At 45.1% G+C, this 24399-nt stretch overlaps 4 protein-coding genes across 4 annotated transcripts; 3 read left to right on the plus strand and 1 right to left on the minus strand.

The window, feature by feature from the left end:
- Positions 1-746: 746 nt before the first annotated feature.
- LOC109766126 (RHOMBOID-like protein 13) lies at positions 747-2922 on the plus strand. Its single transcript, XM_073510950.1, has 3 exons — positions 747-1839; positions 2124-2185; positions 2609-2922. The coding sequence occupies exons 1-3, from the start codon at positions 1030-1032 to the stop codon at positions 2802-2804; spliced, it is 1068 nt and encodes a 355-aa protein (XP_073367051.1). The 5' UTR covers positions 747-1029; the 3' UTR covers positions 2805-2922.
- A 104-nt stretch (positions 2923-3026) lies between these two features.
- LOC109766127 (calreticulin-3) lies at positions 3027-7410 on the minus strand. Its single transcript, XM_020324897.3, has 14 exons — positions 7068-7410; positions 6389-6496; positions 6060-6252; positions 5491-5749; positions 5260-5316; positions 5126-5173; positions 4714-4800; positions 4572-4629; positions 4398-4465; positions 4191-4286; positions 4056-4112; positions 3846-3941; positions 3448-3477; positions 3027-3356 (listed from the first exon to the last, which is right to left on the minus strand). Exons 1-14 carry the CDS (start codon positions 7393-7395, stop codon positions 3345-3347), a joined length of 1497 nt encoding a protein of 498 aa, XP_020180486.2. The 5' UTR covers positions 7396-7410; the 3' UTR covers positions 3027-3344.
- A 2946-nt stretch (positions 7411-10356) lies between these two features.
- On the plus strand, positions 10357-15947 carry LOC109766129 (uncharacterized). Its single transcript, XM_020324899.4, has 8 exons — positions 10357-10891; positions 10971-11065; positions 11176-11279; positions 11360-11460; positions 13021-13124; positions 14492-14926; positions 15047-15178; positions 15593-15947. The coding sequence occupies exons 1-8, from the start codon at positions 10649-10651 to the stop codon at positions 15750-15752; spliced, it is 1374 nt and encodes a 457-aa protein (XP_020180488.1). The 5' UTR covers positions 10357-10648; the 3' UTR covers positions 15753-15947.
- Positions 15948-18127: 2180 nt separating this feature from the next.
- LOC109766128 (thioredoxin domain-containing protein 9 homolog) lies at positions 18128-22797 on the plus strand. The gene is made up of 4 exons (XM_020324898.3): positions 18128-18276; positions 18357-18629; positions 22149-22307; positions 22402-22797. Exons 1-4 carry the CDS (start codon positions 18256-18258, stop codon positions 22579-22581), a joined length of 633 nt encoding a protein of 210 aa, XP_020180487.1. The 5' UTR covers positions 18128-18255; the 3' UTR covers positions 22582-22797.
- The last annotated feature ends 1602 nt before the right edge of the window (positions 22798-24399 follow it).

Consider the following 24399-nt stretch of genomic DNA (forward strand, 5'->3'; position numbering starts at 1 on the left):
AGAAAGCAAAAATAGGCCCAAAACAACCCAAAAGGCTCAATAGCACGCAGGCCTGTCGGCACAAGTGTCGTGTCGGGCGTGTTGGCGCGGCCTATTTATAAACATGTCGTCGGGGCCCTGCCGTGTCGGTATGCTTAAGGGTGGGCCGGGCCGGGCCGGCAGATGGCCAGGTTGAGCTGTTAATTTTGCATTCTAGTCCTGTATTAGTTATGAAACAATATTGTTCCTTCTGAAGTATAGGTGGCCAAACGGGCCAGGCCAAAGAGGCCAGCCCGCGAGCACGCCGGCACGGCCCGCCATGGGCCAGGCACGACACGGGCTAAACGAGCCGTGCCCGGCACGCGGCACGCCTTGGGCCGTGCCTGGGCCTGGAGCCTAGGCACGCGGGCCGGCACGATACAGCCTGTTAATTTTTTTATATAAGTTTCAGATTTTTTTTATATATGTATACCTAAAATATAGCCCAATAGGCCTAAAAACCAGCCCAACAGACTGAAAATATACAATCCAGCGTGCTAAACGGGCCAACGTGCCGGCCCGTTTACTAATCAGGCCGTGCCTGGGCCTGGATGCGCAGCACGTGGGCCGGCACGGCACGGCCCATATAATAAATGTGCCCTGGCTGGCCGGGCCGGGCCAGGCACGATTACGCCGGGCCGGGCTGGCCCGTTTGCCCAGGTATGTTCTGAAGCGTCGCAAAGAAAAAAAAATCGCCGAGTCGAACTCGAACAGTCTAGGGCATTGGACTCTGACGGCCGGGAAGCCGCTCGGATCCCCTCCAGAATCCCATCGCCAAACCCCTCAATCGTCTCAATTCGGGCCGCGGAACCCTAGATTTCCGCCGGAGATCCGTCCATCAGGCCAGCCACTGATCCCCTCTTCGATCAGCGAGTACCCAATCCGCCCCTTTTTGGACGGGAGGCGCTGCTAGATCCTCTGCTCCCGATCCACAAATTCCAGCGGAGCATTCCTGATCTTCGTCAACCTCGGGCCACAGTCTCGGTGAAGAAGCTAGGTCCGGCAGGCACCATGGGGAGGCCTCTGATCTACGAGATACTGGAGAAGCCGGCGAGCAGCGGCGTGATAGCCCTCTGCTCCCTCATCTGGTTCCTCATCCAGAAGAGGGGCATCGGGTACGCGGACGTGGGGCTGAGCTACGAGGCGGCCGTGGAGGGCGGGCAGCACTGGCGGCTCATCACCGCCGCCTTCTCGCACGTCAGCGTGGTGCATCTGGTGTTCAACATGAGCGCGCTGTGGAGCCTCGGCGCCGTGGAGCAGGCAGCCGGGCTCGGCGTCCAGTACTACCTGCACTACACCCTTGTCCTCGTGGTGCTGTCCGGGCTGCTGGTTCTCGGGATCTACCACGTGATGATCCGGAGGTTCAAGGTGGACTACTTCCGGAGGGTGACCGCCGTGGGCTACTCGTGCGTCGTGTTCGGGTGGATGACCATCCTCGCCGCAAAGCAGCCGTCGTCCAAGCTCAACCTCTTCGGGGTCCTCTCGCTGCCCATCAGCTTCGCGCCCTTCGAGTCGCTCATATTCACATCAATCATGGTTCCCCAGGCCAGCTTCATCGGCCACCTGTTAGGGATTATTGTTGGTTACTCAATTGCCTGGGGTTTGATTCATGGGATGAATAACTACTGGGCGGTCACAATGCTCGGGTGGATCGTGCTTGTCTTCGTCTTGAGCTTGAAGCGCACGGGGTCTTTGGAAATGAGATTTATCGAGATTGAGCCAGTTACGGACCCCTCGCTGCCGTCTGTCGGTGTGGTCGCCTCCAGAAATGGTAGGGCTCTGCAAATGGATATGCTGCCCGGAAGAGGGGTTGCAGATTTTGTATGACCTTCAGTGTGGAAGAGCTGCTCACTGAAATGTTTGATAGGTCTTGTTTCAGCTTGTAAAACTGTATCATGTTGACACAGCCCTATACTTTCAGTTTTGAGAATCTGGTGTTATGGGTTTCTTTTATCAGATGTGAAAGTTCTTTTGTCTCAACTTCCAGATGCATGTTCATTTCGAACAGAAAGGGGTCCTTTTTGTGAAGTAGCATGTAAAGGAATGAGAAGCATGTAAAGGAATTTGTGCTGTACATATCAGATTGTTTCCATCCTAATGTGTAGATTCAAGTTATAAACCAAGATATTGCTTTTCATATGGATGATATAGCTTGGATGAAGAACTGGTATGTTCATTCTATTTGTTTCAAAGTTCAGATAGTGAATCGGGGCCAGTACAAGTGTAGGACAGTATTGTTCTGCCAGCCATTGCCATTTTGTGTTTTGAAGTGCGGATAGGTTTTTGTTTCACTATGTAAAATTGTACCATGTTGACACAATGCTATACTTCCAGTTTTGGAAATCTGGTGGTATGGGTTTCTTTGGTCATCTCAGATGTGAAGTTCTTTTATCTCGACTTGCAGATGCATGTTCATTCGAACAGAACGGATTCGTCTATGGAGGATGTATATTGTATCATGTACAGGAATGAGAAGCATGTAGAAAAGAACGACTGAATTTGTGCTGTGCATATCAGATTGTTTCTATTCTAGCAAATGTGTAGACTCAAGCTATAAACCAAGATATTGCTTTTCATGTGGATGATATAGCCTGGATGAAGAACTGATACGCTCCTTCTGCCAGACAATGCAGAGTCACAGGCATACATCAGACTTGTTCTGCCAGACAATGCAGAGTCACCTTGCCCCTTTTGCATCAATGTGTTTGGACGATTCTGATGCTATTCTGGTATACCAATCAATTAATCAAGGAAGTTCCAAGTATAGATATGTACTCCCTCTGTAAAGGAATATAAGAGCTAAACACTCTTATATTTCTTCACGAGGGAGTATTTACTTATAGTGCATGAAAGAAACGCTAATATATGCTTCTTCTGGATGCATGCTTTCCTTTCACTACCTGAGAAGCTAAATTCTAGCAGGCGTTTGTGTATGCTGATTACAGGAGCAACATAGAATTTTGTATTCAAATTGAGTGAGAACTCCTCAGTAACAACAGTTGCTTGTGTTATGCAATAAATATGGAACCTCTTTATTATATCAGCAAAGGTAATGTTCTGAGTTTACAAAAGGAAGTACATCACCGACCATGTACATTACACGCACAACATCACATTTCAGGTCCAAGGCCAAGTTTTTGAATTTTGAGGATAAGTGGAATTGCCTGTCCTGCTGTCACATAGGATGATCTTCGCGGTCAATTCAATCAGTTTCCCTCACACGAGACAAGAAACACTTCAATTATCATTTATTTGCAGCAACTATAACACAATGTCCGTGTCAAATCCCAGTTTCTCCTTTGGAATGATTGAAGATTTGGGGGGCTTCAAAGCTCATCCTGAACAAGAAATCAGAATGTTATAAGTCACATGTTATCTATCTAATTTACCATTTAGAATTATTAAATGAAAGCATGAGATGCTTCTTACATGGTAGTCATCCCAGTGATCTCTGTTGCGCTGAGACACAAGACGAGAAGGATGTCAATAATCATGCATTCATTTGTATATGATGTCTATGTCTTGCACAGTCACAGTTTCACAGTTAGATACATTTGTATATGACACCACAGCACAAGGCAACACACCACGGCCTTCCAAGAATACCAGTATTAGAACATATTCAAGTATACTTGTTTACCATATTAGCAATGTCTTGAGGACTAGGATTTTGTAATATGTTGATATATTCCATTAGTCAATAAGTGTGTTAAGGGAATCAGCGAATAAGACTTCAAAGGGTTCTAGGATGGATGGTAGTCAGAAATTGATACTTCAAAGAGTTCTAGGGTGGCTTCAGGAAGAAAGCGAACGGCATGTGAGCTTACTCTTTTGTATCTGTCCTTGTAATGGTCCCTGCCACGGTGTCGATCACCCCTCTCTCTCCTCCGTCGCTCTCCTTCCTCCCTTGCTTGTTGAGCTTCCTGTACACAAGCAGTTATGTTTAGCTTCTTTCACAATGACAGTTATTCTTTTGCTGTTCTGCCTCAAGGGCATCAAAAAATGGCCAGTAACAATTGCTAATTGAAGATTTTAACCTTGTCTTCTCTAGCTTTCCTCTCCTTTTCAGCTTCTTCAAAAGCCTCCTTTTCAGCCTATAACATACAGAAAAGTAAGACACTGCTTACAGGATATCAGCAACATAGGTTAATTCAGTAAACATGTGAGGTTACCTCCTTATTTGCACCCCATGTTTCATCAGCAACCTGTTTTGCATACTCCGGGTCATCGCAAATGAGAATGTTGTCAAAAACCGAACCGGCTTTTACCTGCACATGAGTAAGGTTTAAGTCAATATCAAATGTGTTTCATTCAGAACAACCAATAGTTATGATGGAACATGTATCTCCAGAAAACCACTATATTGTAATATATGGTACCTGCCAAACTTCAATTCCAATGTACTTCAAAGGTTTCAGTACATATAAATCTGGATCATCCTCAAACTCTGCAGAAGTGCGACAGTTCATGGTTTAAGATTCTTTCAAACTTTGACAAGAGGTTCACTTCAAAATCAAGTGTCGAGTCCAATATCACTTCTCCTATTTGCTTACCTGGGTTATCAATCCATGGGATCTTCCATTTACCCTTGTAGTTAGGGTTCTTAATTTTCTGTGGGCAGAAAATGTTAGAACATGAAGTCTACCAAAGAAATAAAGTAGGATGAACGACTGATGGACAAACAACAAGACAAACCTTGCGCTTCCATTGTCCTTTGTATGCTGGATTCGGTATCCTTCTAGGTTTCCATATGCCATCATCATCATCGTCCCACGTGTCGGGCTGATTAAGAACACAACATGCATATATTTGTCATCATGTGGTGTGCTTAGTTGTACAGAGCTTCATCATAAGAATGTTTCTTTAGATGTGCTACGGCATCCACAGTTTATGTGAGGGTAACTAGAATGCTTCAAATGCAAAACATTTGCAGAAAAACCAAATATTTAGAGCCAGATAAGTGGGTAAATGGGTCAACCTCATGCTAATAAGTTAGAACTGAATGATGCATTACCGAATAAGTCAGGACCATTTATAATATCGAGTATGAAGTGCAGTAACTTAATGTTTGATGTCTTGAGCTTCATTAAGATAGGAACTTGCATACCTTTTTATCCTTTGGGTCAGGAATCTCTCTTGGAATAGAATCATAGCCCTGGCCAAGGTAGATGAACCGTTACAGAACAATTTGCTACACTGTAAAATAATCAAATTCACATAATAATGCATGGGCACACAAACCTCAGGTTTAACCGCATCTGGATCCTCAATGTACTCTCTGTCATCCCAATCCTTAGGCTGCAAAAGGCATATATGTCAAATAGATGATTCTGTCACTGTAATGTTTCTAGTTGTAGTACAGTTCCATTTTTCAAAAAAGTGAGCTACTCCCTCCGTTCCAAAATAGATGACTCAACTTTGTACCAACTTTAGTACAAAGTTGAGTCGTCTATTTTGGAACGGAGGGAGTACCTTTTTGGCACCAACATCCTTAATTTTACGAGGAGGCAAGATGTCCCAATCAGTGTACATGCTTCCAGATTCTCTTTCACGGTTATCAACCAGTAAACTATAAGATGCGTCGGGCCTTAGAATGAATGTGTAAACATGCGTCAGCCTGTCGGTTTCGCATTGCAGATCTTTCTTGATAGGGTAGTTCTGCCCCTGGTAAGAGAGTATAAGATGCAGCTTCTTTGTTTGAGTCCCACATATATCTGGCCCAAACATCAAGCTGCATAAGAGAACATGAGAAGGTTATCAGCATAACTCAGCAGTAGACTAGTAAAACTTAACAAATAAGCAGTTTATATTTCTTCATTTCGCCTTAATCGTGAATGGACATTCGCAAGCTATAGCATCTAGGTGGACTTATACAATATAACAAATTATGTGAGATAAATCATCTTTGCTCATCAACTATACAAACATTCACATCACATGGTTAAAACAGTGACAGAGTTTTCTTAGGCGCTTACTAACAGCAATGGTGGATCTTTGTAAGAACATGGAATTAAACGGGGCAGAAGTAGGCAATAACATACCTGTATGGAGTGTCTCCGCTATATTTCTTCTGGTTGACATAGCCAGACATCAGCTTAATATAGCCGCCGCCACATTCAATTTCCTGCTCAAACTTTATGGAGTACTGGACCACCAATGTCCTGCCCTTGTTACTGAACTCAGGTATCTTGGCTGAGATAGCAAAATGCCTAGCATCTATCGTTGTTTGTATGCCTGGAGGACACAAATAGAACACAAGGATCAGACAGTATTCAGAATTAAGCTAGCGCAAGCAGGAGCTTATTTGACCTGCGACCAAACCATCATCATCATCAATTAAACAAGAACTATGATGGATGAAAAAGCAAACCTTTGTCATCAGGATCTCCAGAATATTTTCCTGCCGTGTGCTTGAACATACCGGCTTTCCCTTCGCTCTTCTTCCAATCGGATTTGACCCACCGAGTCTCCCAACCATCTGAAACATGCAACTATATGAGACAGCTAGAAACCAGCAGTAACTTAACCAAACTCATGTATTGGACAAGGCATCGCAGCTAATTCAAGCAAACCAGCCCATCCGCAATTCACTGGCCACTCCATCACACTGATGCTCCCCATGAACACAGACATCAGTTCAACTTAAATACCCAATCCCACTTCCCACCCAGTGTCAAGGCTGAGGGAACTAGTTACTTCAATAGGAAACATCACTACATCAGTCACCTCTAACCACACAATTCCTAGCTTGGTCTTTCAAAGGAAGTCAACATCCTTTGTGAACCGAAAAACCATGAACAGGGGCAGCAGAAATTCCCAAGGACATGAACAAAATAGTGGTCAATCCAGGGGGGCGACACAGAAAATTTTCAGGCGCCCATCAATCACTCGCCCAAAATGGAATTTGGGGGAGCAGCGAATCCAGTTCAATTCGCAAGGACCAGCACAGAAATAGCAGCAGGGGCGATACGGAGCACGCAGGCACCTCCGAAACTGGTAACTAAGCAGCAAGTCTACTCTAGACTGAGCTGGGGAAGTGGGAATACTACCTTCGAATCGCTCCTCGAAGATGACCTCTCCGGAGGCGAGGAGGAGCAGCGACGAGAGCGCGAGGAGGCGGTGCAGGAGCTGGAACTGGAGCTGGCGGTCGCCCCGCCGGCGGCTGCTACCCATCATCGGTGGCTCGCCGGAGACGAGGAAGTGGTGGTGGACTGGTGGCTGCCAGCCAGGCTGCTGCTTCTGCTCGGCTTTCCATTGCCAAGGGAATATTTGTAGCGCGCGGGGCGCCGCAACAGCCCGCGGATGTGGCGCGTATTCACGGTAATGCCCCTCCGGCCCGACCAACCAAATGATCGGGTGATGGGAGCGTGGTGGCATTTTCGTGGATTCGCGACGACCGGGGGCCGTTTGCGGGGGCGAGTGGGGGTGTGGACCGGAGCGGCGCGGCCTTCCCCGTCCCGGGTCGCCAGCGGACGCCGGCGACGACCCGTCAAAGTCCACGGTGGTGGACCCACGACCGCGAGGGTGAGACGTCCCCACCTGGGCGCCGGCCCCACTTTTAAATGCGGCAGCAAATGAAGCTCGGCGAGGCTCCGGTGCCAGCCAGTGGGGGGACGCCACGTCGTCCCACTGACGTGGTTCGCGCTTTTGTCGACGTGCTGCTGCTGCTCCGCCGGACCGGAGACGCTCGTCGTCGGCCGTGCTGGCGCCGCCACCGGTCGTCGCGACTCGTGGTGCTGGACGGACTAGTGGTACGCGCTAGCCGTAGAATTCCACCGCGGTTCCGCGCCGTGTCTTTGGGCCAAGCTTCTGGTCCACAAGCGCGACGTCGACCGACCGAGCCGATTGGCCCGGAACGGGTCGATCGCCTCGCGCTGCTCGAGCAAGCAGCGCGGCAGCTCACTCTGCTACTATGTGCATGCAATTTTCTAGTGACGGCGGCTACGTAAGTCATATACTGTTCTTTTTTTATTTGAGAAAAATAAGCAATATACTTGTCATTACAGGTTGGGTATGCATAAGCCAGCTGTCTGTAAGGATGGGTTTCAAACAGTTTATTGAACTAACAGCTTGTTTTCAGTGATGATGAATACTCTAATATCTGCACTAGCTCATGGTTTGAAGTCAATTAGAAATCCCACTACATAATTCTGGTAGAAAAAAAAACAGTTTTTCTGTTTTTGTGTTACATTTTCACGTTACAAAATGTGGGTTTACACCATCTGACAAATAAATACAATTGTGATTCTTACATATTTCAAACAGCTAGACAGTGGAAAGCGTCCACAAGATTCATACAAATCGGGGCATCTTAGCAACATGTGATAAACAGCACAGCTGCTTATTGGCAGAACAAAGTATAATATAGAAATATAAACCATTTGTTGGAATTAACGGGCCATGTCCTAGGCCTTCGCCCATTTACATTTCAAAAAATGGACCAAAATGAAGGGGGTAAATAGGCAGTGCCATCTACCACATAAATCGAGATAAGGATCATTCATGTAGTTTAAATAGTGTCGATGCATTTTCTAAAATATTTATGCAATTTTGAAATGAACAAATATTTTAAAAGAAGGTTCATGTAATTTTATATGTGTCACGCATTTAAAGATATTCATGCAATTTAAAAAGTGTTCACATCCATTTTGAAAATGTTTGTATAATTTAAAAGTGCTTGTATTATTTAAAAAAACTGAAAAGGCAGAATACAAGAAAAAAGAAAATCCAGGAAAAACTGCAATAAAAACCAGAGAAGAACAAAAAACAAAAGTACAAACCGGATAAGAACCGGAACAGGGAAAGGAATCTGGAAAATAAGAAACACGAATGGGTTGGCCCATGTAATTTGTGGGAGTGAAGCAAGTGATCTACAAAAAATTGCCATCAATTGCAAAATATTTTCTCATATATTAAATATTCCTTTGTGGCCATAAGTGTCTCATAAATTCAAACCAATACTTTTTTCCTCTTCCATAAATCATAAATTTTTTCCATAAGTCATAAAAATTTATGGAGATGATATTTGTCTCCACATTTGCATCTATGCCAAAGGTTGGTTCCATTTGAATTATGAAAAATACTATTTCCCTATTTTAAAAAGTGACTTTTATCCAAAAGTGTTGTTCTGATGCCAAGCCCATGTGAGATCGGGTGAACAATAATATAAAATAAAGGGGAAATTTCAAAATTTCCTTACTTTTTTTGTTACAAACATTTATAAATTTTTCATTGCTTGCAAAGCTTCATCATGAAATGACATTCGTGGAAGACGTGACCAAAAAAACAAAATTGATGATCCAAAATGCTTTTGAAAATAACATTCTGGAGCATTGATTTTTTTGCCATGTTTTCCACGAATGTCATCCGGTGATGATACATTGCAAGCAATCAAAACATTTGTCACACAAAGAATTCATTTTTTTGGATTTTCCCCTTTTTTATTTTACTGTTCATCCGAGCTCACATGAGCTCGGGATCAGAACAACCGCGTGCACTTTTATGTCACACTATAAGGCAACTATTATTTCATTAATTTGATAAATCAATAATTCATGGACCTTCTCCTAGCATATGTTGCCAATATGTGCAAAGACTTGAGTTTTTTTTGTAGGTAATCGGGGAGTTTTATTCAATGTCAATGGTGTTACAGTCGACCAATACTAGATCAGAAATAAAAGTTGGACCACGCTACAACCAACAAGCGTGCTATGGGTCATGCGAGCATAATTAGCCAAAGAATGTGCTACCCTGTTCTGATCTCTCGAAAGCTTCATATGTTTAAACTCCCTAACCACTGAGAATTTTTTTAATTTCCTTTACTAAATTACCATACTCTGACTTGAGACGCGAAGTGTCTGATACAGAAGACAACACTACCTTAGAATCTGACTGCACCAAAATCAGAAGACTTGACCATTGAAGAGCAAGGTTCATGCCTAGCATAATTGCTTGAATTTTGGCTTCTAGGGGATTGTCGCAATAGAAGAGCACTTGGCAAGCAGCGAAGATCACTCCTCCCGCGTATCTCTTAATATCATGCCTACCCTAGCCGAGCCATCCTCAGTACTGAAAGAAACGTCGACCGAGAGTGCCAGCCAGTCCGCCAGCGGGGCCGGGAAAGAGGGGGGCGACTTTGGAGGCTTTGCACCCTGAGTCCATCCTGTGTACATCACAGGGGATTTTCCCTTTCATAATACCCCCGACTGGTTGATAGATGTCATGCTAGTTTTCTCTGCCCACTCGAACTTTATTCCTCTTACAACCGGGATCCACTCGTCCAAATCCACGATGCACCAAAGAGCTCCATTTCTATTGAGCCACGAGTATAGTATCTTTAGAGATATCCATTTCCAAACCCCACACGGAAAGGAACCAAGCGTGTTTCTCGTGGCTTGGGCGCATACGGAAGCGCACAAGAATGGCGTGGAGTCGCAGCCCGCTCAGCTCTACGGAGAATCATCTGGATCGGACAGAATTTGCAACGCCAAAGAAACCAAGCACCGAAGCAACATCATCTTCTCAGCGACCTAAAAAGCTGGCCTGTTGAGCTACTCGATCGACACCAGCGAAGCAAAGCAGAGCAGAGCAGAGAGCTCAACTGGCAACAAGAAAGAGAGATCGCAGCAATATGAGGAAGCTGGTGAGTGCGTGGCTGCTAGGCGCCCTGGGGCTGGCCGAGCTGCTCGTCATCGCGGTCGTCCACCTGACCTACGGGTTCTACCTCTTCACCATCGCCGTCTGCCGCGACCTCTCCCGGCTGGCCGGCGCGCCGAAGGACGCCGTCGTGGGCGACGGCCAAGCGGAGGCTGTGCTCGACGGCGCGGTGCCGCCGATCGTGCTGGTCCACGGCGTCTTGGGGTTCGGCAAGGGCGTACGTGGTCTACTCTAGTCTCAAATGCCCGCCTGACCTGGGAATCTTGCGTCTTGCTAAGCATTCTGGTTTGTCTCAGAGGATGGCCGGGATGTCCTACTTCGCCGGCGCGGAGGAGAAGGACGACCGGGTGCTAGTGCCCGACCTGGGCTCGCTCACCAGCGTGCACGACAGGTGATCGATCCATGCATTTGCTGTATGACCTAGCTAGCATATAACATCTTGTACGTACGTACGGTTTCAGCACAAGCACACATGCATGCACGTTTGACGTCTGGTTTCAGGGCCCGGGCGCTGTTCTACTACCTGAAAGGAGGACGGGTGGACTACGGCGAGGAGCACAGCAGGACGTACGGGCACGCCCGCTTCGGCAGAGCATACGACCGCGGTGAGAATTGATAGATAGATAGATCATCCATTATCCCTTGGTCTGTGGTTACATGGATTGTTTGTGACTGATGAATTCAGGGCACTACCCAATGTGGGACGAGGAGCACCCAGCCCACTTCGTGGGCCACTCGGCCGGCGCGCAGGTCATCAGGCTCCTGCAACAGATGCTCCATGACAAGGTACTCCATAGAGCCAGTCACACGCAGTGAAAACCTCTTTAGGAATTCGATCGATCGGTTGGTAATTACCAAAAATCCTATTCTTACATAAAGGTTCTACAGAATCACGCATGAAAACCTCAGGAATTCGATCGGTTGGTAATTACCGAAAATCCTATTCTTACATAAATAAAGGTTCTACAAAATTACGCAGTGAAAACCTCTTTAGGAATTTGATCGGTTGGTAATTACCAAAAATCCTACTCTTACATAAAGGTTCTACAAAAATCTTTACATACTAGTGTGTTCAGATCGGCAACCACCTCCCTGATTATTATTATTTTGCGGGTGAACCACCTCCCTGATTTTAGCTACGATAATCCTACACCAACGTCCCCGCTACGAAGACCTCTTTTAGGCACCTATTTAGAAGCTTTTATGGCTTTTTGGACAAAATAAAAAAGTTGCAAAAGCAGAAGCAAAAGCCCAAACAAACAGGGCCTCAGCTATCTGCTACCGGAATGAACTGGTGCAATATACTTTTTTTTAACTATCTCCTCCTTTATTCATTGATCAAAATAATGGCAACGCTTAAAAGAAAGGGAATAATCGCACTAAGGGCAGTATCCATCCAACAACCAGGGGGAGAAAACTTAGCTAACCTAGGCGCCAATTCGTGAGCTACTTGATTGTTCTCTCTCTATTACAATGTACATAAATGACATGATTGAAATCTAATGACATGAAATAGCAATCATCGAATATAGCACTAGCAACCGAAGAAGAGTTGCCCTCCTATAGAGCTTCCACCACCTCTACACCATCGGAGTTGATTTCAATCTTGCTACATCCAGTAGTACAGACTAGATTCATTCCAAATCTTACTGCACATACTCTGCTGTAACTGAATCAAAGCATATGTCTATTTTTTTTTTGTAGCAGCAATGAGCGTGTCTTTAGATTATGTGCTTAATCATGGGTAACCTTCCCTAACTAATTCTCCCGCCCCTTGATGTTCACGGGGGTGGGCCCCTTCCACCCTTAATCAATCCAATGCTAAAGTTCCACGTCATTTTACGTAAAACCCATAACTATTTTATGTAGGTGTAGCATCTCTCGTCAAAAATTTCATAGAACTCATACGTACGAATAGGATCGTTCGGTAATTAATTACCCGATTAAGGGAGGAGCTAGGCCAAGCAATACATACAGTCTTCTTTTTCGAGCGGCGATATGTGTAGTCTAATAAACACGTTGTCATGCGATATACGTTGCTAGGGTTTGTTAAGATTGCTCGAAGAGAGGAGAAAGTTCGTTTGGGTTGTTGGGGGAGACAAGGGCGTGAGAATCATGCATGCATGCAGCACACACCACATCACATGCACGTTTTCCGTATGTGCCATGTTCTCACCCATATGAATGCACGAGAGTAAGCGTCAAGGCTTATGGATGTTGAAAATTTATACTTGGATAGCCAAAATGCGATCTGCTCTGCACAATCACCATATGGAATATATGTTTTCTGTCCACCTGACCAGCATGCACACGCACAAATACTGACAAATTGCGTCATCTCCTCAGGCATTCGACGGGTACGAGAACACCTCTGAGAACTGGGTGGTGAGCGTCACCTCCCTCTCTGGCGTGCTCAATGGTTCCACGACAGCCTACCTCGGCGGAATACGGTGAGTCCCTTCAGCGTCATGATGGGATCGGGTAGTGGTCACCCTGATCGATACACGCGACCATGCTGCAAAACAGCAGGGTGGTGACAACCAAACAACATCAGCTCCAAGAACAAAAAAATGAGACGTACCAAAGTCGAAAATACAATGGTGAACATGGGTCCACGTCCACCCCTTATAAACTTTAAAAAACTAAAAACTCAATTAGAAAAGCGGAGAAGTCTAAAATTTTAGGTCAGCAAACCTAGTCAACTGTTCTACTCATACGTGAAGTTCCTCCGACATGTTATTTTCCATACCATGGACTTTGTCTTTTTTCCCTAGAATACTCGAGCATGTTTGTTAAAGAATACTTATAAATCTAAATCGTGCTTATGGGCGAGGCACCCTGCGGACTGCGGTTTGGCTAGGATCAGGTACATATCATATCTTGAGTCTTTGTAAGAATGATATTCCTCCGTGGGTTTACTAAAATCTCCCTCCCCCCTCCCTCACCCAAAAAATAAATCAAAATCACTTTATTTTTTTACTTTTTTTTTAATTTATTATTCATAAAGGTGTGCGTGGACACATGTTTCAAAAATCAGTGCAAAAGCTCAAAATTTAAAGTTTTAGAAAAGATGTATTGGTGCAGCAACATTCTTCACATACATCATTTTTTTTAGGGAATTCTTCATATACATCATAGTTTAAATGATATACAGCACCAAGTCAGGCTAATTTTGTAGTTACCATAGGTAACTACAATTATGGACCCATAGATAATTTGTAGTTACCGATAGTTTAAATAACATATCCTCAAAAAAGTTTAAATAACATATAGCACACGTAAATAAATTGATATGGTATGATTATGGACCCACAAATCAGTGCTAATGTGTAGTTACCTGTGCGGGGGACTGATGGAAAATACCAATCCCCATGATCCCCGATGGATACTACGTACTCCCTTCGTTTCATAATAATTAAAGTTTTAGATTTGTCTTACATCAAACTTTCTTACGTTTGACAAACTCTACTAAAAAATATGCAAAGATCTACAACACCAAATATATTTTATTAGAAAAAAATCACATGAGACTAATTTAGTGTTCTATATGTCATATTTTTTTCTATAGATTTGGTCAGACTTAAACAACTTTAACTTGTGGCAAACCCAAACTTCAATTATTTAGGAATAGCGGTAGTACTTTTGATCAATATGCATACCCAATTATCTCACCCAAACTTGTCGCTTAATAGCAGCCACACATAATCGGGTAACAAGTATCCATTGTCATCTTGATTTCATACATTCATCTCGTGGCACCACGACACCTTCTATACATTGGTCCTCTATTCAAATAGTGTCGTCTACAACGTGGCAGTCCAGAAGATGGCCGGTCTATAAGGTTCGTCTGCCTCGCCCAGATCTACCGAGTGGGTACCACCATCTACCACTGGCTCGACATACCCTGGCTCAGGCGCTACTACGACTTCGGCTTCGACCACTTTGGCATGTCTTGGCGCACAGTCGGTGTGTCAGGCCTACCCAGCCTACTCGCTGGCACCTCGGGACCGTTCGCCACAGGAGACTGGATTCTACCGGACCTCACCATCCAGAATGCCGCGAGGATGAACGCCGATGTGCGCACCTTCCCTGACACGTTCTACTTCAGCTACGCTACCAGGCGGACGACCAAGTTTTGTGGCATCACCGTGCCGTCCGGTGTTATGCACATTCACCCTCTTGTGTTCATACACGTCATGCAGTTGTGTCGGTGGCGCCACTTCGCCGCCGAGCCCCCTTGCAAAGGTTACAGGTTAGCCATCTTAGATGGTACATTTGGAGTTCAATAATGTTCAAAATTGGACCCATTTTTGTGAGGTTTTACTATTTCTCAGTCACAATTAAGTAAGTCTTACTTTGGACGTGATGGTAGGGATGAAGATTGGGAGGATAATGATGGTGCATTGAATACTATCTCCATGACACATCCTCGGATTCCAGTAGAACACCCGAGCATCTTCGTAGAGGATGATTCGGATTGCCATCAACTTCAACCAGGAATCTGGTATGACATACACAATCAAGCCTATGTGATGTGACATGATTTTGTATTTCGTTCCAGGCAGGCTCGTTTGGGAATGTGGAATGACAAATATTTTTTAGTTACAACCTTGTTCTATTTTCTACAGAAAGCATTTTTTCTTCTTCTGAAAACCTTGTTCTACTTTCTACAGAAGCAGTGGCGGATCTAGTAGGGGTGCCACGACACCCCTCTAAAATGCAATCTAATTTTTAATATACAGTAGACACTAATCATATATGAATTTAATGTTGTTTGAGAAGTATTTGCTAGGATTATGATGATATTTGGACCAAATTGCACTATCCATCAATGTGCATAAGCTTTATGAAATTTCTCTATCATAAAACAAGAGCACTTACATTCTTGTTTTTTGTTGTTGTGGCAATGCAAACTCAGGTATTACAAGATCGTGGAGGCAGATCACATGACGTTTGTGATGAACCGCCCTAAAGGAAGCGTGCAATTCGATCTCATATACGACAACATCTTTAGGAACTGCAGGAAAAATGTGTTTAGGACGGCCCCACTTACGCTACCAAATCAAAACTCGACCTAGGTTAACATCTTTGCTTATCGTACTTACACAATACATGATACTGGGTGTACAATTTCTACAACTTGGTAGAACTTGAGGCTCTCCTCGAAACTGTTGGCAGTGTGATATGTGTGCAATATATGTTTTGTATACATGTTCTGAGCTCACACGTACTTTTCAACACGGACCCCTCTTAATAGTATACAACCAAAGAAATAAAAACATCGGAAACACCATCGTCGGTCTTTTCCTTCCAGAGGGGAGCCTAATCGTCTTGTGTCACTTTTGAATATGCATGTTTAGCTCAAGCACATGGTTAGTCCGCAAATTACGTTGACATCAACACCAAAACACTTAGGCAGGGAAATGCCCTTTCAGCGATAACACCCATCCCTCCAACAGTGACTAGCTTTCCTCCAAGGAAGTGAACATCGGGATACACCTTCATCTCTGTGTCGTCGGTTATCCCTAACCCAACTCCCAACTTGTGGTTTACTTTGGTCACTTGACGTGCATTTATTGTAACATGTTGAACATACTACATTACATTACTTATCTCACTTTAGCAATTGTTTAGGCTCACCTCTATATTCCGCATTGCCGAAACTTCATAATAATCAATTAAAATTTGTAATTGTATCTATTGACCCCCCCTCTAGGGCCATCCCAATCCTTTCAATTTTTATTAGAGCCTCGTGCTCTGTCTTGTGGCTTAACCGCCCTAGAGCGAGATGACTGGGAAGAGGGATGTGCAAGATACCAACCATGTGGCACTTTTTGGATTCCGGAAAGGAAACATCCTCTAGACAACTAGAGGATAAGCATTATACCTCCACAGAAGTCATAAACTTGTTGGATAAACAAGCCCCTGGATTGAAGATCATGGTTGAAGAGGCTGTAGCGGAAAGGCTTGCAAGTGGTGGGAGTCCTAATGGAGTCTCCATCGGCCCCAGAGTGAAGGAAAGTCCGCCGATGACTCAACAAGTGCTCTCCTTTCCTCTCCTCGAAGTAATCATGATGAAATGGGTGGGATTACCTTAATGCAGTTCACCAATTCCAAAAGAACCTATGATAAAGTATCAAGGTAACCCCCTGTTTATAATGTAAAGGGGAAGTTCTCGGCTAGGAATTTTGAAATGCAGGATCATATTAGGGACACTTCGAAGATGTGGAAGATTATCTCCACTGGATTCTACCCCATTGATCCAACAACCTATCTCCTTGAGAAGCCTATGATGATCAACTCAAAGACTTTGCATGCATTTTAATAAGGAAGGGCTTGCCGGAGAGTATGAAGGAGCCACGGATTTGTCGCCATGTCTCGGTATTGTTGTTGTCGTCGCCCTCTGCCATAAGATTTTGGAGCACGTGCGCCTAAGATGGATCCCGATGTGTTCGACTCTAAGAGTTTGTGACAGTTCTATGCTCGCATGCATTGATTTGACCTCGTGGTGATATGTATGCAAAGAATATGCACGCGGTCGGCTACCTCCATACATGTATGCCATGTTGTATTTTAGTTCCCCATGACAATGATATGTGGATGCTTTCATGCAGCTTCGTCTTCGTCAGCAAAAGGGTGGCGACAATCGATAACAACAGATGGTGTGTCTTTGTCTTGGTGGCTCTTCAAGCATCGAGTCTCGAGCTCCGGGGTGAAACCCTAGGTCGATGGTTGCACCTGGTGATTGCGATGTTTCACATGTTGTGTCCTTGTTGTAGGCATTGCTTTAGATTCTGCTCATGTCATTTGAGCTGGAATTTTACTTGAAACACGTGAGCTAAACAAGTAGCTCATGACTCGGCTCGACTCGACTCGAACTCGATGACTGACTAACGAGTTGAGCCGAGTCATGTTTTGATCTGAGGTCATTACAGTGTAAATTATTGATTGTTGCAATATGTGAAGAAATGTAGGTGTCTACGAATATATTTTATAGATTAATTGCATACATAATGCACGTATTTTGTTATTCTGGTCTATAGCGAGGTCAACGAGTCAAACGACTTGGCCCGCGAATTACACAAATCGAGCCGAGTTTGAATATGAGCTCGTTATATTAACGAGCCAAACCGACCTAATTCGTTATCTTAACGGGCTCTAATGAGTCGAGCCTTGGCTGGACTTGAATCCCACCCTTACTACTGCTCTCTGGGTAACGGGTTTGGGGGCTTTGTTTACAGTATCTAGCTCGTGCGTCGTTGTTGTCAGTGTATTGCAAATTGTTGGCTTTGTTGGCCTTTTTTTTTATGACTGGTTGTGTACATTTTTATATGGATCTTGATATTGATACTGTGTCATTGTAAAGGTTGGGGTGTAATTGACATAACCTATAATCTTGTTTTAATATACTCACAATAAAAAAAAATCGATTTTCTGGAGATTCAAGTAGCCGACAAAGGGCCCGGAGCCGAACTGCCGCAGCAAAACTCCACCCAGATTCCCTCTTCACTCCACGCCGCCCCTCTCCCCCGTCTCCCCGATCGCCGTCTCCGTCTCCATCCTCCCGCTGCCGCCGCCGCCATGGACGGCGTCATCGGCCAGGTAAACAATCTCCGGCCCGTCGCGCTCCGCCCGCTTCCCCATCTCCTTTTCTCTGACCCGGCGTGCCCAAACGACCGCAGATCTTGGAGAAGCAAGTGCTGTCGGCCGCGAAGGCGGTCGAGGACAAGCTAGATGAGCAGATCGCCGCGCTCGAGCGGCTCGACCCGGACGACATCGAGGCGCTCCGCGAGCGCCGGATTCTGCAGATGCGCCGCGCGGCCGAGCGCCGGGCCAAGTGGCGGGCCCTGGGGCACGGCGAGTACACGGAGGTCCCCGAGAAAGAGTTCTTCTCCGCCGCCAAGGCCAGCGAGCGCATGGTGTGCCACTTCTACCGCGACAACTGGCCGTGCAAGGTGCGCTCCTTTCTTGGCTTCCTTCTTTTCATTTCACTCCTGTACAGAACATGTTTAGATCGGATTGTTTAGATGTGGATCTCGTGGTAAATCATATTCGATTGGCAATGATAATGCCGTGCCTTTCGTAGATCCGGATATCTTGAGCTGGGTTAATGCTTTCGTTTCGACCTGGTTCTTTACCCAACCCCTGAAATTGCTCTGGGATCTGCAATACGGACGTCGGCTGCTCCATCTGTACTGCACAAACCATGCTCTTTAACTTAGCACTTCTCACTCCTTCCAACTTAAGTTACTTGCCATTTATGAGTTAAATGAAACTTGAATAATTGTTTAGCCGGCGCACTCACAAATGCTTGGTGTCTGATTATTATTATTTATGGAGTCCAACATCCTTGTGTTTGCGAAAATGCGCGAGGGCTGCTGCCCTAGAGGTGAAGGCCATACTTATTGGATGAATTTTATCTGTTAGGTGGACCTGCAAGTGCCATCACGTACCACTTCTATTCACATTTAGATTTAGATGCCGATTTGGATTTGGCACAAGAACTAAGGAGAGAGTTGAAAGACATTACTAATGCTCAACAAAGTCCATACTAATATGGTACCAAGCAAACCCCCAACAAAGTTCATACTAATATGGTACGAAGCAAAGTCTGGAATGTGGAGAGGTTGTAGTAGTCCAGGGTACTAAGTGTGCTCGGGTTTATTGATTTGACAAGCGTGGCATTGCTTGACGAAGTCAAGAATGTCTTGTTTCATACCAGACCAATGGAAAAGGAGCTTAATCCTTTTATATGTAGCTCTACGGCCTGAATTCCCACCCAACTCTGAATTATGTACCGCACCTCTTCGGAGGATTGTAACTGAACTTCTACCTTTTCAATGAAAAGAAACGCAAAGGTCTTTTGCGTTTTCTCGGAAAAAAACTCTGAATTATGTAGTGTAGAGATTAATTTGTTTCTGAGGGCATTCTGTGAACCTACAATGGCTCTGTTTTTATGTTGGACCACTCCTTGCTTGAAATTATAATTGGGAAGGGAGTCCAGGCTAGTCGTCAGCTGGGTGATTAGATCGTTGCATCTCTGATCCTGGTTGTAGCTAGCAACCACTTCAGCAATCCAAGCTGCTTTTGCAGTACTAGCAAATAGAGTGCAATTTGTGCTGAACTCTAGAGAGAGCACCGGCTACTCTGTTTTGTTGCCTTGTTTATATTTAATAGTATAATTATAGTCCAGTAATTTGACCAATAGCTTGTGTAGAATGCCCTCTCTCAGTTTCTGCTCTTGGATGTACTTGCGACTCTGTTGAACTGTTCTTGTGATCAAGGAAGAAGTAGCAAAATAGTGTTTCCATTTTTGTTAATGCTTCAATGATGGCCATTGCCTCTTTATAACAAGTGGAGAGAGCAGATGCCCTAGGAACAGTTGTTTTGCTGAAAAAAGAGATAGGCCTGCCACCGTGCATGAGGACTGCACGAATACCATAAGCACATGTCTCTGCATCTACTATAAATTGTTTTGTAAAGTCAGGCAGGGCTAACACATGTGCTTGAGTCATTTTATGTTGAGTGTTGAATGCATCTTGCTGTTGAAAATTGCCCTTTTCAGGACTGTGAAAAGAGGTTTGCATTCTGGATGAATCTCCTATGTTAACCAGGGAGGCTTAAAAAACTTACGAGCTGAGTAATATTTTTTGGGGGTGGCCAATTGATAATTGCTTCAAAATTTCAATGGATCAGTAACAGCTCCATCTCCAGAGAGAGATTTAGGGGGATTTGGGAGGGATTTGCAATGGTTCACTCTTGGCTTTGTGCATATCCAGAGCGTGTCCACTTGTGCATGTGTTTAGAGCATCTCCACCGCGCGCTAAAAGTCAGAATACAGCGCCGGGTTAGCCAGCTTTTGCGCGCGGCGGTGCGCTGGCTCCAGCGGTCGCCGCAAATTAAAGCGCACCCACGCCGCTCCAGCAGGCGCGCTATAAAATTCAATACATATTTGGTTCCGTAGATACCGAAATATAAAACGAAAAATTACTACTACTAGTCCGACTTGAACTCTACCTCGGTGATGTCCTCCTCCGACGTCGGAGCGTAGGCGTCAAGGAAACGCTCGTCGCCGGAGTCCCAAGAGGACGCATCTCCTAGCGCTTCGTTGTATTTAGCGACCGCCTTCCGCGTTCGCTTGTCCTCGCGATAGGCGGCTCGCTCCTTCCTCCTCTCCTCCCTCTCCGCCCTCCTCTCGGCGAAGAACTGTTCCTTGTTGATGATATATTGCGGGAAGCGTTGCCTCCATAGCGCCATGGCTTCCTCGTCCATCTCGGCCAGGCTGAGATGGCGCTCCCGCCTCCGGTTTCTGCGCCGATCCTCGTCGGTGATAAGCCGCGGGAAAGGCGCCAACTCCTGTGCCCGCTCTCGCGTCGCCACGTCGGTGAAGTTCATGTCCCAACGGGACCGCCGGAGGTGCCATGCCGCAGCGTCATACGCGCGGGCGCCATCCTGGGCGGTGTCGAAGGTTCCGAGGCCGAGGCGCACACCGCCGCCCAACCGGATCAAGGCGGAGTAGGTGCCGGACGGACGCACGCGGACGCGGCGGTAGCCCGAACCTCCCCGGCGGCGAGGCGGCATGGTGGCGCAGTGGTGGCGTGTCGGCGGCAGAGGGCGGCAGAGGGCGATGAAGAGATGGAGAGAGCGGCAGAGGGCGCTGCAATTTATAGGCGCGCCGGACGCGGTGCGCCAAATCTAGCGCGCGAGTGGCCGCCTTTTCCCGCGCGCGCGATCGTTTCCCGCGCGCGCAAGTTTCCCGCCACCGTTGGAGCGCGCGAAAACGTCCCCCGCGCGCTAAAAAGCCAATTTACCGCGCGCGCGTCTTTTGGCGCGGCTGTTGGAGATGCTCTTAGAAGTCAAAACTCAGGCCTGACTTCATCTCAGAATTATTTGAGTCCTTGAAGAATTTTCCTTCTAGAAGCTGAAGCTATTGTTGGGATGCTATGCTGGAAAGTTGAACTGAACTTGATCATCTCGCAACATGAAGAGTGCTGGAGGTGCCAAGATACAGCTTGGTGAAATTATTAGGTTCTTTTTTATGATTTTTTAAAACAGGGTTTGGACAAAGTTCACTTTTGTTGGTTTCTGTTTTATAATTTTAGTTCAAGAATTTTGAACAAAACAAGTGGCTGGTTTGAACACTAGAGATCAAGGATATGGCAATGAAGGTTGGATTAAATTTCGAGAATTTTTGAAAGAAAAATATATGTGAGACGTTGTCATGTAGATTGTTTGAGAATTTTGGTTCATGTCAATTTTTGAACATAAGCTTGAACCATTTTTTCTTCTTGAATGCACATCTAAGTGTGCCATTGTGACTCAGAAGAACGCTGTGACGGTGCTGCAAGTATTTGTTCCTATTTAGTGCCTTTATGTTGTTTTTGTCATGTGGCACTGATGATTGCAGTGTTATTTAGCTGAAACTTGCATTGTCCAAAAGTATTTTCTTACATCTCTCCTCTATTGGGCTGCAGGTTATGGACAAACACATGTCGATTCTTGCTAAACAGCATGTAGAAACACGGTTTATCAAAGTCCATGCTGAAAAGGCTCCCTTTCTGACTGAAAAACTAAGGGTTGTTGTGCTCCCAACTCTTGCCCTAGTGAAGAATGCCAAGGTTGAGGATTATGTGGTAAGACTGCTCTTAACAGTTTGTTCTTCAGCTGTGTGAAAAAAAAAAATGTCATCAGGCGTGTGTGTTAAACTATTATTTCTGCTACTACCAGGTTGGATTTGATGAGCTGGGTGGTAAAGATGACTTCAGCACTGAAGATCTGGAGGAACGCATTGCGAAAGCTCAAGTGATCTTCCTCGACGGGGAGGGGCCTGCAAATCCTTCCAAGCAAGCTGCTGCCAGCAAGCGAAGCGTTCGACAATCAGATACTGGCAACTCAGACTCTGACTAGTTCTGTTCCTGTATTGAAAGCGTGTGCGCCAAGGATTTTTATATATAGGATTTACGCCAAGCTGTTATGCTATCCTTAGTAGTAATAGGAAAGAAGTTTGTGTGGCGATGGCGATTTGAACCGCAATTGTCACTGTTGTAGATTGCTCTTGTTTTTACCATGCGTTCATACCCGGTTTGGTCTGTTTATTTGAATGGAAATGTTTTTTGTTGCTAACATGACTTTTCTTGCTCCATGTGATTGCCAGAAAATCGATGAATTTCTTGACAAGCAGATCAAATGATACCCTAATTTGCGATACTATTGCTTGTGGATGGAAGTTATGATCAGTTGTAGAATGTCACATTTCTTATATCTACTGTATAACGAGTTGCCTGGGCACCCGCTGTATAGTGCACATCAATAGATTGTGTACAACAAAGCTGCATCTGCAGGGGGCCTGGGGGCACGGCATTCCCTTTGCCTCATGAAAAGTGACATTTTCGGCACTGATGTGGTATTGAAGATATATATTTTTATCACTGTTTCCATTGCAACATACACATATAAACAACAAAATTATAATACTACAATGTTAAAGAACACTCCTTGAGGCTTATCCATGCATATGATTTTAAGTTGAATATTTCTAGGATCAACAAGATATGCCATACCTTGCCGCTCATATGTTGACCCAATTATGTTTCTAGATTGTGGCCTTCAACATATATATGCAATTGGTTCAGCGGCAAGGGCTTACATACATACATACTCCCTCCGTTCCAAATTACTCGTCGTGGTTTTAGTTCAAACCACGACGAGTAATTTGGAACGGAGGGAGTACATTGGTTCAGTGGCAAGGGCTTACAGTATGCAATTTCTTGGTTTAGTTGACACGGACTTGCCTTAGATTGTCTGGAGAACTTGGGCTCCCCAAAATGCAAGTTTTTCGCTTGGCTAGTCATCAACAATAGAATCTGGAAGGCGGACCGGCTTCAGAAGCGGGGATGGCCTAATTGCAACCTGTGCCCCCTTTGTAAGCACGTTCAGGAATCAGTGGCTCATCTGCTTTTCAAATGTCGCTACATGGTTAGAGTTTGGAGCATGATTAAAGTGTGGCTAGGCCTTCATGACATTTACCCGCAGAACTGGGGCATTGTTGACACGGTGAAGACTAGGTGGAGCACCAACTCCTCCAGGACGACGCAATCTCATCGACCGCTACCTCTCTTATGTTACTCGTCTCGTGGGAAATCTGAAAAGAGTGGAATGCTAGGGTATTTCGTAACGTCGCAGTGCCTGTTGGAGTTTTGGTAGCTAGAATCAAAGACAAGACGGGGTTATGGTGTCTGGCCGGTGTGAAACATTTGTGTAATATCATGTCGCGAGAGTGATATGTTGTATTTGGCCTTTGGCCCAGACCCCTAAAACTCCTTCTTATTCAATGAGAATGGCAAATCTTTTGCCTTGTTAAAAAAGATATATATCCGAGGATAATTAATTTTTGTTTGTGCCGTACTCATTAATAACTACTCCCTCCGTCCGAAAAAGCTTGTCGGACGAAGGGAAGTACATTGCAGAATAAGTCTAACTATCAGAAAAAAGAATCCAATGAAATAGCAAAAGAATCACAGAGGCGTCTATCCAAATCTTCAGCCAAAATCCTGTATTGCATCGACGATGTTGGTCGTCTTTGTGCTAGTGAGGTATCTTTTACATTCATTGGTTCTAATGTTTCATGTTACGTCTTGAAGTTTTATCTTGTTAATCACCCGAATGAGAATTTATTCAAAATAATTGATGACATGGAAGAATACCCTCTCCGCGCCTGACTTGCGC

The sequence above is a fragment of the Aegilops tauschii genome, chromosome 3 (assembly GCF_002575655.3).
Source record: "Aegilops tauschii subsp. strangulata cultivar AL8/78 chromosome 3, Aet v6.0, whole genome shotgun sequence".
NCBI lineage: Eukaryota > Viridiplantae > Streptophyta > Magnoliopsida > Poales > Poaceae > Aegilops > Aegilops tauschii.